At 58.4% G+C, this 16968-nt stretch overlaps 1 protein-coding gene across 1 annotated transcript in view; it reads left to right on the forward strand.

Annotated features, from left to right (window-relative positions):
- Window positions 1–12609, forward strand: part of SLC6A13 (solute carrier family 6 member 13) — a 28687-nt gene extending 16078 nt beyond the window's left edge. Inside the window, exons 6-14 of the mRNA XM_082666601.1 lie at window positions 236–370; window positions 6270–6373; window positions 7192–7316; window positions 8859–8971; window positions 9202–9339; window positions 10017–10119; window positions 10599–10699; window positions 11759–11929; window positions 12233–12609. Coding sequence (XP_082522727.1) covers window positions 236–370; window positions 6270–6373; window positions 7192–7316; window positions 8859–8971; window positions 9202–9339; window positions 10017–10119; window positions 10599–10699; window positions 11759–11929; window positions 12233–12340 — 1098 coding nt within the window. The 3' untranslated portion in view covers window positions 12341–12609. The remainder of the gene's footprint in view (window positions 1–235; window positions 371–6269; window positions 6374–7191; window positions 7317–8858; window positions 8972–9201; window positions 9340–10016; window positions 10120–10598; window positions 10700–11758; window positions 11930–12232) is intronic.
- Window positions 12610–16968: the final 4359 nt, after the last annotated feature.

Consider the following 16968-nt stretch of genomic DNA (forward strand, 5'->3'; position numbering starts at 1 on the left):
GGGAGCGTGCCTAAGTTCGCTCAGTCACTCAGCAGATATTTGCTGGGTGTGTGTCAGGGAGACAGAGGGAGGGGGGAGGGCTGAAGGCTGAGTGCTGAGCAGCTGCGGGGGGAGCGGGAGGGCGCAGAAGGGGTGACCTCTGCCGTGGGCTTGGCGGCTCCTCCGCCTGCCCCCTCCCCGTCCCCCCGCTGCTGGCTGCCCCAGTTCCTTACCTTCTCCTCTGCCCCTTGGCCAGGTGGTGTACTTCACAGCCACCTTCCCTTACCTCATGCTGGTGGTCCTGTTGATTCGAGGGGTGACGCTGCCTGGGGCCGCCCAAGGAATTCAGTTTTACCTGTACCCAAACCTCACGCGTCTGTGGGACCCCCAGGTAAGACGCACAGATGGGGCCGTCCCTGTGCTCAGCTGGGCATCTCTGCTCCTGGACAACCCCAGGCATCCACGCTGAGGGGGGTGTCTCCACGCATCTCCCCCTTCTGGGTTCACAGCTGCCAGGGAACCCAGGGGCCCTGAGGCCCTCGTGGTGTTTTGTAGTGTTTCTGGGGGGCTGTAAATGCATCCTAACAGCCTTTCCCCCAGGCTCTCCCCTTCCACTACCTCCCATCCCCTCTGGGTGTCTCCTTTCATTTCGAGCAGCCTCTCTCTCTCCTGACCCTCCACTGGCCCCTCTGGCCCGCCCTCTGCCCACAAGGCCCGCTCCTGGCCACGGCCCCCAGCGCCTCCCAGGGCCAGCTGGCTGGTGGTGCTGAGTTTCCTGTGTGCTGTCCAGAGGCCCCCGGCCCTTCCTTCAGGGTCCACCCTCCGGGAGGGGGCTGTCTGCTGACGAGGGTCTGGACAGCAGGGCCTGTACTGAGAAGCCTCTGCCGGGGTCTCGTCTTCTCTTTGGCAGCCGTTCTGAAGGCCAGCAAAGCCAGGAGGGGGCCGGGGGTAGAGAGGCCGCGGGTGAGCACAGCCCAGAGCCCCGCCCGGCCCGGCTGTGGCCTGAGCCCGCTTCCCTGACAGAGGTCACCTCCCGGGGCCTCCTCCTGGGCTGGAAGGGCTGTGCCCCTGAAAGGGACGCCCAGCTCAGAGCAAACCAGAAATCGAACGGCTTTTCGTACGTTTCTATAGTAAGGCAGCGGCACTGTCACTGCTGAGAGGTGAGAGGGGCAACAGAGGAGGCAACAGCCCCCCAGCTCCCTCCGAGGCGGGGACCGTTCCCACGAAGGCAGTGGCTCCCCTTGTGCAGAATTTGGGGTGGCTCTTCTCAAGCCTCCCAGCACCCCCGGATGAATTACGAGCTCTTCCATCCTGAGTCCTGCGGCTGCCAGGGCTCCCAGAAGCAGCAGACCACTCGAGCCCGGAAGCCTCCCCAGCCTCGGCCCGGGCTCTTTCCCCACGACATCCGGTGGGATGGGAGCTCACCCTCCCGTCCCCGTTTCTGAGACAGATAGAGACACAGGGGCAGCCACCTCGTCTCCCCGTGGACCCAAGGGCTGCAGTCGGGCCTTGGAGCCAAACTGTAGAACCCCAGCTGCTGAAGCTAGAAAACCCCAACGTCATCTCTGCAAACTTCTCGCTGCACAGATGAGCAGACAGGGCCCAAGGTCACGTGGAAGGAACGGCAGGCCGGGACCCAGAGTGCCGTGGTGGAAGGCAGGCAGCAAGCAGGAGGTTGCGGGGCAGCAGAGCTGGGCGAGGCCTCGGAGGCCGGGGGTGGGTTCGGCTTGGATCCCTCACGCCGGAGGGAGCCGCTGCGGTTCTGGGGCAGCAGTGTGAACCGGTGGCTGAGCCGCAAGCCGCCTTCTCCTGGAGATCAGGCTGGGAGACAGGCAGGTAGAATGAAAGAAGAAAGGGAGAGAGGGTCCAGCGTCTCTGGAACTGACCTATGGCTTCTGTGATCGACGCTCTGTTTGTCCTGACCAGCTTTTTAGCTAACAACTGCTGAGCGCCCGCTATGGCCCTGGCATCGTTAAGAGGGGCACATGCATTATTTCACTAATCCTCACCGCTGACCAATGAGGTATCCCCATCTTATAGACAGGAAATTAAGGCCTAGAGAGCTTAAAGAACTTTCCATCCGCACACCTGCACCTGGAATCCAGGTCTGCATGGTGACAAGTCCCACAGGTTTTACGGTCCTGTCTGCTCGTCTTTGTTTCTCTCGCAGCCCATTCATTCAGCAAAGATTTATTGAGCGTCCATTTTGTGCCAGGTATGTTCTAGGTGTAACGTTTGCTACGTAATAGCTGCCGGCAAATATGAAGAAGGTGGACCAGAGCGCCTTCAACTCTGAGAGTTAAAAGGCCGTAATTCTGTGTCTGGGTTACTGCAGGGAATAAGACCTCTTTCAGGCTTCTCTCCAGGACACCATCCTTCCAACCTGGGCAGCTGCAGGCTGTGCAGGCAGCGATGCCTTCAGAATCCTCTGAGCCCAGGGAGGGAGACGTTCCAAGAGCCAGGCTTGGTCCTGAGCTTGCGAGCAGACTTACTAACGGCTGGTCCTGGCCTCCTGCTGAAGCCCACCTTTCTGTCGGTGAGCAGAGCAGCCTCTGCAGGGCGGGATGCCCCCCGCCAGAGCCCTAATGGGAAGTAGCTGGCGCTCCCCAGGAAGTGTGCCAATGCCAACCTTCATTTGCCTCGCACTTGAGAAAGCTGCAAAATTCCTGCAGCACAAAGACCAGAGTGCCTTTCTCGGCCAAGCTCTCCGTCTGGAGCGGAAGCCAGGCGGAGACACTGCTGAGTTTATCTCGTTGGCCAGGCTGCTGTGCGCTGGGGGATTGCTGCCTCACCCGGCGCCCCCAGCGCCGTCTCTTTCCCACTGCGGAGTGGCCCCGGGAGACTCCGCTGGTGCAGCGTGTGCTGGGTCCTGGCGCTTTTTCTTTCCCTCACCCTGACCCTTTGTTCCACTGCACTTTGGTAGATCGATAAGGACAGGGGCTGGGGACGAGGTGTCCAGAGAGTCCTTGTTGAACACCTGAAACCTCTACCTTAAGCTCTCTAAGGAAGGGTTTATTTAGGGAAGGAGGTTGGAGCCATTGATTAGAACGAGTCTTTTCATTTTGATGTCGTGCATTGAAACCTATGGGACCTTATTATTACTGGAAGGTGAGTTGCTTCTTTAAAATAACAGCAACGACAAATAGGCCAATAGCTGACACGTGTATTATGTGCTTACTGTCTGCTAGGCCCTTCCCTAAGAGCACAAGACAGTTTAGTCCTCACACTAATCCCACGAGTTAGGTGTAGCCTCATTTTACAGATGAAGAAGTTGGAGCTTAGAAAAGTTAAGAAATTTGCCCCAAACTACGAAACAAGCATGGAGGGGGAGCTTGGGTTTCATCCCAAGTCGTCTTCTGCCTTAATCACCATGATATACATTTCCCAAAGAATATGAATGATTAGTTTTAAGAGTTGATTTTTATTATTCTAGAATTAATTCTGAAGTGGGATAGGGAACTAATATTTCTTTATGTGTTAGGCATTTTACATACATTATTTTTATTTGTTATTTTACCCATTCTATTTCTTAATATACCCATTTGTTATTTTACTTGTTATTATACCCATTTTCCTGATGAGAAAAGTGAGGTTCAGAGAGGTTAAGTGATTTGCCTAAGATCACACAGCTAGTTATTAACAGAGTTAGGAACTGAACTCAGTTCAGTTTGACTCCAAAGCCCAGGCTTACATACGATTGCCTTCCTGAAAATAGAAAATGTAATAGTCCTTGGGGTTGGACTCAGGTTGAAAACATCTTTCCTGGACCTTCTAGAAATCCTCTCTTCCTCTGTCGCCCCTCCAAGACCTCTCTTTAGCCCACACTCCCTGAAGCGCTTTTCGCTTGTACTGTTGGGCAGTCTTCTGCGCCAGCCAGACACACCTTGGAGCTTTGTTCCCGAAACCAGGGCTCGCGGACGGGGCACGTGGCAGGTCGCCTGTGGGGGGTAGAGAATGGCTTGCCCTGCTGTCCTCCGGCCCTTCCCGCGGCCCCGCGGCTCTCCCGCCCCAGCAGGCTGGCCAGGAGCAGCTGCGAGGAGCCGGCTCGCTAGCCTCCAGCCAGTCTGAGCCCCGCACTCTGAGCTCTCAGGCCTCCTGCTGCCTTTTCCTCCGTTCTCCTCAACCTCTCCTCCCAACTCGGTCTTAGTCTCTCCCCCTCTGGGCGAGGTGACTTGCCAAGTCACAGTTTTTCTTGTTTCTGCTTCCCAAGCCCAAGTCTGCAACACTTCCTAACCGTGGGATCTGCACGTGCGCAGCCACGGAACATCTCCGAGGAAACAGAGTTTCCTGCGTGGACGGCGGGTCAGGCTGTAGCCTGGGCCCCGCCAGGCACGGGGAGTAGGCCTCGGGGGCCCGAGGCTGGGCAGGTCCGGGGCTGCGTCCTGGATAACCGGCCTGGAGACACCTCCCCGGCCCTCCATCCCAGCCTGGTGGGATCCTTCCTGTACAACCTTAGAACCTCTTGCCACAGCAACCCGCACTTGGGGCTGCGATAATGAACAAAAAGGAACAGTGACCTTCAGACCAGAGGCCACTGGGTCTTCCTGGGAGGACTCTCCTCGCAGAGTCTGGGGCAGATTTAGAAGAGGAAAGGATTTGAGACGTTGCAAAGGAACAACCAGGCTCCCCGAGGCACGTCCTCGGTCCGGGGCGTCCTCGGAGTTTTGTGGCCTGTCCTCAGCTTCTCTCCTTTCATTCCTGCCCTTTCTTTCTCCAGCTTCCGAGACCCCCTCTTCTTTCCCCATGATCATTTTTCCTGAGGTTTAAAGAAGCTCCCCTTGGTGTTTTCGACCTTGCCTATTTCCTTGCTGGCCCTGGCTCCTCCCTTGGGGTCTTCCTCTGTGCTTCCTGCCCCGGACACCCTGTCCCTGGTGGCAGCTCCTGCCTCCCTCATAGCCTGGGGATGGGGGTCCCCATGGGCAGGAGGGGCAGAAGGTTAGAGACAGTCTCCCCCTGTCCTCACCCTCTTTCCCGCTCTGTCCCCATCCCTGCAGAAGTGGAGGGAGAGCAGGAGGAACGAGTGCCCGGGTGGATGCCAGTTCTCAGGGGCTGGAAGGCAGGGATCCCCACATCTGACTGGTCATTAGGGTCGCCCAGGAAGCTTTGAAACAATACAGGTTTCCGGGTTCTCCTCTAGGCCTAGTTCAGGGTCTCACCCGGGGATGCTGGCTGAGGAGTCTGCGTTCTGATGCTGTCGGCTGGCACGGGTTCCCTCAGACGCACCGCAATGCCGAGGAGAGTGGGCATTTGGGGGGCTGAGTGGTGAGAGAGGAGGGAGGTTAGGGGTGGTCACGACGGTTAGGGGTGTGGGGAGGGAACAGGTAGGGGCCGAGGAGCTGTACACAGAAGCAGCTGAGGCTTTGGTGCCCGTGGGCCCTGCGAGCCCGATTTTAGTGGAAGAGCGGGGGCCTGTTTGGGGGCTCACGAGGAGGGCGGACATGAGACAAGAAACGCGGACCCAGAAGTGTTAGGACACCAGCCTGGCGATGTCCGCGGCCACGGTTTGGTGCTCAGGTCCCCTGAAGGCAGGAGGTGCCCGGGGAGGGTCTGTGGCCGCAGGACCCCGCCTCCTGTGGGTCTGCAGCGCCGCAAGTCCCGTTCTCCTTGATCTTCTTTCCCTTTGGGATGTTATTCTAGCTGTTAAATCTAAATCATAACATGCACAGGCTGGGCCAGCCAGCTGAGATAATAACAAGCACAGCCATACCCTATGTTTAGCTGGAGAGCTATCTTCCCCCAGGGAGTACAAAGCTCTTCACAGATGACTTCTGTCCATCCTCTTGACGCCTCATGACCTGGGGCTCGCTCTTCCTGTTTTGCAGAGGATGTTGAGGCGCAAGGGGCAAAGCTACGTGCCCGTGAAGGCGCTGACGCAAAGGACCCGCATCCCCGCAAAGCCTGTCGCTGGGATCCTTCCAATCTCGGCACACTGCCGGGGGACCTGGGGTGGGGGACGTGGAGGTAGAGCCCTGGGCTGTGTTTCCATTATAGAAAAGACGGGCCAGGCCCCACTCGGTTCTAGAGCACCAGCTCGTCGGCCTTCATCGTGGGTCCTTTAGTCTTTCTCCAATGCCTGATGCCCGTGCCATCCCGGGGGTGCCCGAGAAACTCCGTCTAGGGGCCCGGGAAGCCGAGCGCATCGGAATAGCATGGCCGCGGGGCTGCCCGCGCGGGCTGAGGGCAGGGGCCTGCCATCCTGTGCCTGGCTTGGCTGTAGGCCTGTGTGGTCCGTGGAGCCCAGACAGCCTGGCTCCCCTGAGGCACAGCTTTCTCGTCTTTTCCCTGCATAGGTGTGGATGGACGCAGGCACCCAGATCTTCTTCTCCTTTGCCATCTGCCTAGGGTGCCTGACGGCCCTGGGCAGCTACAACAAGTACCACAACAACTGCTACAGGTGAGCGGGGGGCAGGGCCTGAGCGCCTGTCCCTCCAGGTGTGCTAGAGCAGGGGAGATGTGGAGGGTGCACCAGCTCGTGGATTTCCCTACGCCCCACCTGCCTTCACGCCATTTTCCAACCCCCAGGGCTGCCAGGTGGTGAGAGGAGCCAGTGGCAGCACGGGCGAGGGATTGCTTCCCCCAGGACGGGACGGTGATGGGTGGCCGGGAACCCCCAGCAGGGCCCAGCCTGGGGCTAATGTAGAGGGCAGTGGGCACAGGTGTGCAAGCAACCCAGCTCGGGAGTGACGTCATACAGGGCCTGGTCCTGTGTGCTCCGTACCTGCGCCCCAGCAAACACTGAATCCCCTCCCTGTGGTTCCCTCGGGCCCACCTGGCTCACGTCAGAGAATTTAAGCCAGTTTTAGTATTAGCTAAACAAAATCACATCATGCATTTCAAAATTGAATTTAGGTGAGTACAGAGCACCTGTTGCTTGGGTTCTCCGTGCCCCTCTCCTCTCCATTAACATACCGGCATGCGCGGGGTCACAGGGGTAGTGTCCCAGGAGGCACAGTGGCAGCATGACGGGAAAGGGGAGCTGTGTGGCCATGGGTAATGTTTAGATTCTGTTACTTCCTTAGGGTCTCATTCTTGCAGGATGACCATGGGTTTAGTCCAAGTCTGAGCCCATGGAGTTGGGGGGACAGAACCAGCCCCTTGGGTTCCCTCTGCCCCTGCCAGGCCGGCGGCGTCACCTGGGGTTCCTGCGTCCCGGCCTGAGGCGCTGGCTGCCCCTCTGACCCTCCTGTCCCCACCTCCCCGCCCCGCCTGCAGGGACTGCATCGCCCTCTGCTTCCTCAACAGCGGCACCAGCTTCGTGGCCGGGTTTGCCATCTTCTCCATCCTGGGCTTCATGTCCCAGGAGCAGGGGGTGCCCATCTCTGAGGTGGCCGAGTCAGGTGGGTGGTGTTTTGGGGGGTGCGGGGGGCCTAAGACAGGGGACTCTGTGAGCTTGGTTTGAACCTTCACCAGCCCGCCTGGATCTGCAGGCATTCCTATTGTCACCTACACTGGGGGTGACCTCTCAGTGGCTGCGTCCTGGGGAGACCTGGGATGGACTTAAACAGCAATTCCAGCTTCAAAAGGCGAACGGGTGTGCAGAGAACACTGTCCCCTGCACCCTGGCCTCCAGCTCCTCACCCTGGAAGCAACCAGTGTTACCAGGTTCATGGTTTTACTTCCAGAAGTAGTTTAGGCTTTTATGAGAAAAAGAATACACACACATCTGTACGTACACGTTCAAACACGCGTCCGTATTACTGTTTCTGTCTCTTACACCTCGTAACAACCAAGTGATAACGTGCTGTATACATTGTCATGCATCCTGCCGTGTCTCGTTCCCCTTAGCGTGTGTCTCAGAGGTAAGTTAACTCCCGGCACGTGGAGTCTCCTCCTCTAAGTGCCTGCCTTCCCACCACGCGGTGCTGCTCTTGCTTTTAAATAAAATCACAGACGGATCCCCCGTCTGGGTAAGCGGCCGGTGTTTGCCTTGCTCGCCCCCCACACCTGTGGACCACCCACTTGCACCTGTAACAAGATGATTTTGATCGTGGGGTTCACGAGCTCCCCCCGTCACACCGGGTGCCGAGCAAGGGGAAGCTGGCATCGCTGGTTCTCGTTAAGAACGATCGTGTTTCTCTTTTACGAAGCACAGCCCTGTGCCAGGCTCTGTGCCGTGTGTCCGCTGGTGCGTGGGGCGGGTCCCAGCAGCTGGGAGATGGGCGGAGGAGCTGACCACTGTCCCGGGCCCCTCGGTCATACCCTTCCTTTCAAACGAAGCTTCCTATCGAGGACCCGGCACTGGCGTGTGACCTGTTCCTGCCGTTTGAGCCAGCTGAGGGCAGCAGTGTGTTTGAGAGGATGTGTGTCGTGGGTATTCTGAAACTCATGCCAGCTCACTTGCTGTGGGGCGACAGAAAAGGCTCGGGGAGCAGCGGTGGCCAGCGGTGGCCCCAGACCCAGTCTAGTCTTGGAGGTATTTTCTTTGGAACTTTACGGAAACCACACAGCGCTTGCCTTAGGGGGCAGGACGGCTCCAGGTCCGCCGCTCCGTCCTTTTACACTGGGGCAGCTTCACAGGCGTCCGCGGCCTGCCTGGCCCCCAAGCTCTTTGTAAGTTTGACAGCTCTGGTTTGGGGGCAATAGGTCTGGAGAGTGAGCCCTCAGGATGTGAGGCAGAACTTACAGAAATGCAGGTGACGGACCCCGTCCTCTTCTCTTTGCATATCCCGTAGAATGCTCACAGCCTTCAGGTTCTGTTGCTGCCAGTGAGAAAACAGTGGGCGATGCGCTGGAGACTGGGGACCGGGTCAGGGTTGGGTGGCTTCTCCTGGGTGGGGACGGTGCAGGGGAGTAGCTCTGGGCTTCCGCTGTCCCGTGTCCCACACTGGGAAGCCCACCTTGGGGTGGCACTGGGCCGTGTCCCTCTCTCCCCGCCGCAGGCCCTGGTCTGGCCTTCATCGCCTACCCCCGGGCTGTGGTGATGCTGCCTTTCTCGCCCCTCTGGGCCTGCTGCTTCTTCTTCATGGTCGTCCTCCTGGGACTGGATAGCCAGGTATCGAGAGGTGGCCGCTCAGAGCCCGAGGGACGGTGGTGTGTGTGGGCTGGGGGCTGGGCGAGTGTCAGGCGCGGATGCCCTGCTGGGGAACAAAGGGAGCTTTGGAGGGGGGTCCGCTCCTGGGCTGGCAGGAGGCTGGCAGGGCTGCCCCGGGAGCGAGGTGCCAGCTGGTTGACGGAGCCTCTCGTGAGGGCTCTTGTCCTCCAGTTCTTCGCCCTCTCGTCCAGTTCGTGTGCGTGGAAAGCCTGGTGACGGCGCTGGTGGACATGTACCCCGGTGTATTCCGCAAGAAGAACCGGAGGGAGGTCCTCATCCTGGGGGTGTCTGTCACCTCCTTCCTCGTCGGGCTCGTCATGCTCACAGAGGTGAGGGGCTGGGCGGCTTGCAGGTGGGGCCCGGCGAGGGGGAGAGCCCAGGTGGGTGACTGCCACCTGGTGGGGGGGGCAGGCTGCTGTAGTTTCAGGTCACCGCCTTCTGGGCTTTGGGGCCCGGGGGCCCCTTCCCACCCCAGGAAGCACTGAGCACCTGGCTCTGGGCGTGGCGGAGGGGTGCTTTGCCTCCACGGAAGCTGAGAGGTATAGACATGTTGGGCTGGGAAGAATCGCCTCTCCAGCAAGATCCCATGAGTTCCCAGGCAGCTGACCCACGTTCCAGGGACAGACTTCAAAGGCAGAAAGGGAGCCCTGGGGTGGGTGACATTCTGAGTGATGTCTCAGGGGAGGAGGGGGATGGAGCTCATCAGCCTGATGACACCCGTGGCGGCCCCTATTCTGACCCTCTGCCCAAAATGCACGTTGTCCTGGACTTTTGGGTCCCCCCCTGCGTGTTCTCAGGGGTGAGCTAACAAGGGCTCTCTCATGCATCTTCCTTCCAAAAACAATAATCCAACATTATTATTGTCCCATGTCTGCCGAGTGCTTTACAGCTTACAAACTACACTGTCCCTTAGTCTCTGTCTCCTGTGACCCTCCCCACCTCTACTCCGTGCCCCGAGGGTGCCTGTTTCCTCTGGCTAAAGTTCTGTCTCTCTCCTCCCGGGCAGGGCGGTATGTACGTGTTTCAGCTCTTTGACTACTACGCAGCCAGTGGCACGTGCCTCCTGTTCGTGGCCATCTTTGAGTCCCTCTGTGTGGCGTGGGCCTACGGTGAGTGACTCTTCCCGTGGTCCTGCCCAGGGCCCTTGGACAAAAGAGAGACCTCACTGCTCACACCCACCTTCTCCTCAGACTTCTCTCCCTCCCAACCTCAAACATCTCAAGAATCCTACCTACATTGCTACCATTGGAAAAGCCCTCCAGAGGCGGCCTTGTCCACCCTCCTGGTGCTGGCTGCTCCCGGGCCACCCAGGTGGGCCCGTGTCCCATCCTACCCAGAGCTTTTTAGCCTTTAACAACCTTGATCACCAGAAAGTTCCTGCCTTTGCCTAAGCCAGGTTCTTCCCACTGCTGTTTATGCCTACGAATTCCATCCGGGGAAGGCTCTGCTCCCAGCAGGGATTGGAGAAGACAGCCACGATGTCTTTTACAGACTGCCCTTGCCCTTCCTGGTTGGTGTGGTCCCCATCCTGATGCTTTGGATGCGAAAGGATGTCCTTTCTCCCCCTTCCTTCTCTTCTTCGTGGCAGGTGCCGGGCGCTTCTATGACAACATTGAAGACATGATTGGGTACAGGCCGTGGCCCCTTATCAAATACTGTTGGCTCTTCCTCACACCGGCTGTGTGCACAGTAAGATAACCTCCGGGGGGCTTCCCTGGTGGCGCACTGGTTGAGAGTCCACCTGCCGATGCAGGGGACGCGGGTTCGTGCCCCGGTCCGGGAAGATCCCGCGTGCCGCGGAGTGGCTGGGCCCGTGAGCCATGGCCGCTGAGCCTGCGCGTCCGGGGCCTGTGCTCCGCAGCGGGAGAGGCCACGACAGTGAGAGGCCCGTGTACCGCAAAAAAAAAAAAAGAAAGAAAAAAACAAAAAAACGATGACCTCCGGGAGGAAAGCCAGATGAAGGGAGAGAGATGGTAGAGCAGAAGGGTAGACGGGCCGTAGCCCTAGAAGGTACTTACCCGTGGGCATTGAAAATCATTTAAAAGTTTCATTCATCCTCCTGTTGGGTTCTAGAAAATGCCGGCAGGATAGATTCTTCCTTTCCGTTTCACAGAAGGATCAACTGAGGGCCAGAGCTGTCAGACTCAACCCCACGGTGTGAGTCTAATGTGGCAGGTGCATCGGGCTGCTGAGAACAATACCGATAAGCACCGAGATAACAGCAGCAGTTCCAGAGCACTTACTTCCTGCCGGGTACCAAATGCTTTACGCGTTTAACCCAGTCAATCCTCACAAGAACCCCACGAAGTAAGAATTACCCTTATATTCACTTTTCAGGTGAAACGGAAGCCCCAGAGGTTAAGCAGTTCGCCCAAGCTGGAAGGTGGCCGAGAGCTGGGGCTCAAGCCCAGGCAGCTTGGCTCCGGAGTCTGGGCCTGAGCCACTAAGCGCTGCTGCTCTGGCTTTACCTGTGTCAGCAGCACCCACTGTGTGCCAAGTATGATGAGGCCGGGGCGGCCCAGGCATGACCCCTGCCCTCCAGGTGCTCACGGCCAGGCACAGAGCCATGTCCCAGTTGAGGATGCCCAGGGGCACGGGGACCCTGGAGGGACAGGGTGGGTGCCCCGGAAGTACCTCCTGGGGGTGTGGATTTTGAGCAGATGTGGATGGAGTTCGGAGGCAGACTGGCCCAGCTGGTCGGGGGGACCCATGCTCCCCCAGCCGCGTCTCTTCTCCTCTCACCCTCAGGCCACCTTCCTGTCCTCCCTGATCAAGTACACCCCACTGACCTACAACAAGAAGTACCTGTACCCGTGGTGGGGCGATGCCCTGGGCTGGCTCCTGGCTCTCTCCTCCATGATCTGCATTCCCGCCTGGAGCTGCTACAAACTCAGCACCCTCAAGGGCTCTTTCAGAGAGGTAGGGAGCTGGTGGGGAGGAAAGCAGTCAGAGGATGAGCTGGGGTCCCCTTGCTGGCAGGTGGCTGCCTGCCTGGGTAGCAGCTGGCACACAGGAGGGCCAGGGACCCTGGTGTGGGGTCAGAGGGACAGAGGGAGTGCTGAGCAGTCCCAGGAAGAGACAGGATGCCTCCAAGACACTGCTGTGGTTAGGGTGTTGGCACCTGGAGAGCAGGTTTGGCACCTCTGGGGAGGCAGTGATGAGGGACGCTGGCAGACTTGCCCCCTCTCCGGCTCATGACGGACCCCTCCACTCTGCTTGCAGAGAGTTCGCCAGCTCATGTGCCCAGCTGAGGACCTGCCCCAGTGGGCCCGAGCGGAACCCTCTGCCCCGGCCACGCCCAGGACGTCGGAACTGGAGTCTCACTGCTAGGGGGCAGGCCCTGGGACAAGGGGCCAGTGAGCCTGGCTGTGGGGACAGTTGCAGAAGGAAGGCACAGAAGCAGCCCTGCTGTGCTTCTCTGCCCCGCACCACCCGGGGTAGACAAGATAAGAGGGGACATGCTGGAATCCACCTCTGAGCTGGGCATCTCCCACCCCAACTTCCCTGCTCCAGGGGTGGCTGGACAGGTGTGAAAGGCCAGGATCAAGAGCATCCCCTTTGAGAGGGGCCTTGGGAGGTGGGGTGAGGCTGCAGGCGGGGGCGGGGCGGGAGAGCTCTGTTTGGCGCCCTTCATTCCATTAAATCCACGTTCTTCCCACCAGCTGCTAGCAGTTCCGCTTGGTTTCTGCCCCGACCCACCCCCGCCTTGCTGCCTTACCCACCTCCTCACTTTAAAGTGGGGCTTTTAGGGACTTCCCTGGTGGCGCAGTGGTTAAGAGTCCGCCTGCCGATGCAGGGGACACGGCTTCGAGCCCTGGTCCGGGAAGATCCCACATGCCGCGGAGCAACTAAGCCCGTGCACCACAAATACTGAGCCTGCGCTCTAGAAACCGCGAGCCACAACTACTGAGCCTGCGCTCTAGACCCTGTGAGCCACAACTACTGAGCCCTCGTGCCACAGCTACTGAAGCCCACGCGCCTAGAGCCTGTGCTCAGCAACGAGAAGCCCGTGCACCACAGCAAAGAGTAGCCCCCGCTCGCCACAACTAGAGAAAGCCCGTGCACAGCAACGAAGACCCAACACAGCCAAAAATAAATAAATCAGTTAATTAAAAAAAAAAAAAAGGCGATGGAGGGGAGAAGGAGGAGGCACCTGAGCCCCCGCTGGAGGAAGGAGGAGGAGAGCGGCTGGGCTTCTTCCTGCCCGATTTCCCCTGCCGTCTCCTTGCCTTGACCTCGCCTGTCCAAACTGTGTGCGCCCGCCAGGGGCTTGGTGTCAGGGGTACGAGAGCGGGACAGCAGGGACCGCGGGCGGAGCAGGGCACTACCCGGCTGGGCCAGAAGAGGGAGCCGCTGCCTCGGGACCACCACGTTGCTCCGCTCGGAAGGAACATGGATAGATGCGGATGCGGCAGCCCCGGCGCGGCCACGATGGCGGCGCACCGCGGGGACCTCCGCTCGGCTGCGGGGCCTGAGCGCGCAGATGCGCCCAGAGAGGAGCCAGGTGGGAGGCAGAGCCTGTGCGACGTCGGGGTCAGCGGGTCTGGCCTTGGCGCCCCCGCCCCCCGCCCCCGGCTCCCACAGGCGTGCGCCGCAGCCTGGCTCTGGGCAGGTGCCTGGAGCTGGAGCGGGCGCGTGTGTCCGGGGCCCACGGGGGAGCGGGGACACACAGCAGCCCTTCCCCCCGCATGTCTTCCTGTGTCCCCACCTCTGTTCATGTAGCTCTTCTTCCCGAGCTGTTCCTGGGAGGTGCAGGGCATTTCCTGGGCGATTTTCTTACGAGTCAGTTAATGGGAAAATGCACCGAGGTCTTCAGGTTTTGATTCTTCGCCGTTGGGAGAGTTTATTAAAATCGGTGACAGCAGCCCTGCTGTGTGTTGGCCTTGGTGGTTCCTTCCTGGACAGTGGCTGGGCACCCCCCAGTGTGCCAGGAGCAAGGCAGTCCTAAGATGGAAGAAATAAGTCTGCTAGAGAAACGTGTGGGCCTCGAGGTCCCACACCTGGCATCTCCACCCGTCTGAGGACATTTCCAGGACACCTACTGCATGGTGCTGTGCTCAGGATTCACGAGGAGCAAAGACAGATACATCTCTTGAAGGACAAAGGATGACAAACGCTGTGGAAGAGAAGCAAGGTCTCAGAAGGAATAAGTGGGCGTGGGAAGGATCCTGAGGGTCTAGGGTTGGGGGTCTGGGAAGGCTGTTCTGAGGCTGAGGTATGTCTCTCTCTCCATCCTAGCAAAGTTGCAGGGATCTGCTAGGCCCAGGGAGGGGGGTGAGCAGTTCAGTCACGGTGGTTTGAACCCTATTTCGGAGCTTGGTTGACGGTGCGATACAGTGTGAAAGTAACCCGCTGGCACCGGGGTCAGGAGACACGGCTTCTAGTCGTCAGCGGCCTCGGACCTGCTGTGTTTCTTGGTGGAATTCAGGTCTTCCTTTTTTGCAGATGGAGGTAACACTGGGCACCCCGCCCACACACGGGTTTGTTGTAGGGCTGGATGGGGTCACGGGTGTGAGAGCCCAATGGTGAGGTCATGAGACCAGTGGGGGGAGGGCTGATCGGGACCTGCTCTAAAAGCCAGGGGTCACGTCAGGGAACGGCAGCAGGAATACCCAGACGTGGCTTTGCCCCCTCAAAGGGGTAGTGGGGGCGGGGCTGCTTTCTGTCCCCTCTACTGGAGCTCTGCTTGGAAGGGCAGATTCAGATCCTGCAGGTCCCAGAGGAAGAAGACAGAAAAGGAAGGGGAGCCCTTTGTCTAGAGGCCACACCTGTCAGAGAAGAAGACCTTAGGACACATCATTTAGCTTCTATTCACCCGAATTTTCTCATCTGTAAAATGGGCTAACAACTCCTACACTTCAAGGTTCTTGTGAGGCAGGCATAGAGCCTCAGGTCAAGCGATAGCTGGAAGGAGAGAGGAGCGCAGCGGTACCCGGAGAGTTAGGACTGGAGCCCGTGGGGACTGGGGAGCCACGGAGGGGGCACTGAACCCGTCAGGCTGCCGTGGAGCCTCAGACCTCAGACCGTGTTCAGATCACACCCAGGTCTCAGATCCACACGTGCGCACACACAGTGCCTCACTCTCCTCAGATGAATGTGCATAGACCCAGACACCACAGTCTGCCAGGCGTACCCCTTTACGGAGGCTGGCAGGCCTGGTTTAGGTCTGTGTGCTCTGTGACCTTGGGCAAGTTCATCGCTCCGATCCTTAATTTGCTCCTCTATAAAATGGGAATAGTAGTATTTACATCATTGTGTTGTTAGAGTCCAGTGGAGGGTGTAGGGACAGCTGCCTTGGGGACATATTTCAAGCAAATCCATCCTATTTTCCATGATTCCACCCTCCCCCCACCTCTGCATTGGGCTGTCAATGAAACAGAAAAGCCCAGAAAGAGCTCAGTGACATCCTTGCTGCCCCCTGGACTCCCCAGCCACAGGCGTCAGGTTGCACTAGGGCCCCAGAAAGGCTACACGTTTATTAACTAAGCATTTTTGCCAGGAGGCAGGAGAGAGGCGGAGCTAAAAGAACCTGCATCCTGTGGCCTGAGAGTCCTGCTCAGCACCAGCAGTTTTGTCCAAGAAAAGCAAGACCTGAGTCCTTCCAAGCCCTAGTCTGTCCCCTGTTTCTGGGAGAGCAATGCCCTTTCAGAAGAGGGAAGACTGAAATCAAAATTTCCCTCAAGTTGCATCCATCCATCCATCCATCCTTCCTTCCATCCCTCCATCCCTCCATCCCTCCATCATCCATCCAAATGCCTACTCTGAGCCAGCACTATATTAAATGCTAGAGGCAGAAACAAAGAATTATGAAAAGTGACCCCTGCCCTCTAGATACTCCTGGTCTGGGAAACAGTTTGCTGCAGTGGAACAAGCAAAGATTTTTGGAGCCAAGAGGCCCAGCTTCAAATCCCAGCTCCCTCATTTACCACCAGTAAATGAAGCCTTAGGACACATCATTTAGCTTCTAGTTGCCCCAGTTTTCTCATCTGTAAAATGGGCTAATAATTCCTACATTTCGAGGTTCTTGTGAGGACAAAATGGGGTGACATGTAAAGCACCTAGGCTGAGTTAGGTGCTCAGGAACTAGGTTCCTTCCACGCCAGGACTTCCAAAAGTGTGCACGGGTTAGAAGATGACTGTGGTGAGGAGAACATTCGACGGGTTTCACTGCAGCAAGATAACGGATTCATTATTTCATCTCGACTCTGGGCCCTCCCCAGTATGGAAACAGGCCTGTCTTAGGTAGGCTTTCCAGGTAACTTAGGGAGCCCTACCTGTTGTAAAATGGGGTCTCCTGCCCCCAGGAGTTCACCAGTTGTTCTGAATGCCCAGTGGGGGCTGAAGCTGCGGGGTTGGGTGGGCTTGAGTGAGGGAGTTCGGGTGTTAGAGGGAGGCGAGGTCAAACACGGCAGCTCTTCTCTCGTGAGGTGGAGGGGAGGTGACATGTGTATCCCCAGGTCCTCGCAGAAAAGCCCCACATACTGTAGGCGTGAAGTAACACTTTTGACTGAATGACAGAGCTAGGAAATTCACCCTCTGCCCAGCCTGGTTTTCCTCCCTCTGGCGCCCCTTCCCGGAGAGGCTGGGTCTTCTGTTCCGAGTGGCTGCGGCCAGGTAATCACACGGACTTTGGTACCCCTCTGCAGCGAGCTGTGCAGTTGACACACGGTGGGGACGGGGACAGGGCATTGCAGCAGCTCGATCACTCCGGGCCCGCCGAGCACAGGGGAAACCGTGAGAATTCGGCCGGGGCCACGGCCCTTCTCCGCCCCAGCCCGCCTGGCTTGCTCTCCACGGGGAGCCTCAGGGAGATGCTGAGAGGGGCCTGAGACACTGAGCGGGGGGTGCTCGATGGAAAACTACAGACTGAGACCCGCGCTCCACACCCCAGCCCTGCGGGGAAGTTCTAGGACACACAGGGGAGGAACAGGCAAAGGGAAATTTCCCTTTCTCCTCAC

This window comes from Grampus griseus, assembly GCF_964374135.1.
Source record: "Grampus griseus genome assembly, chromosome: 11".
NCBI classification, from domain to species: Eukaryota; Metazoa; Chordata; class Mammalia; order Artiodactyla; family Delphinidae; genus Grampus; species Grampus griseus.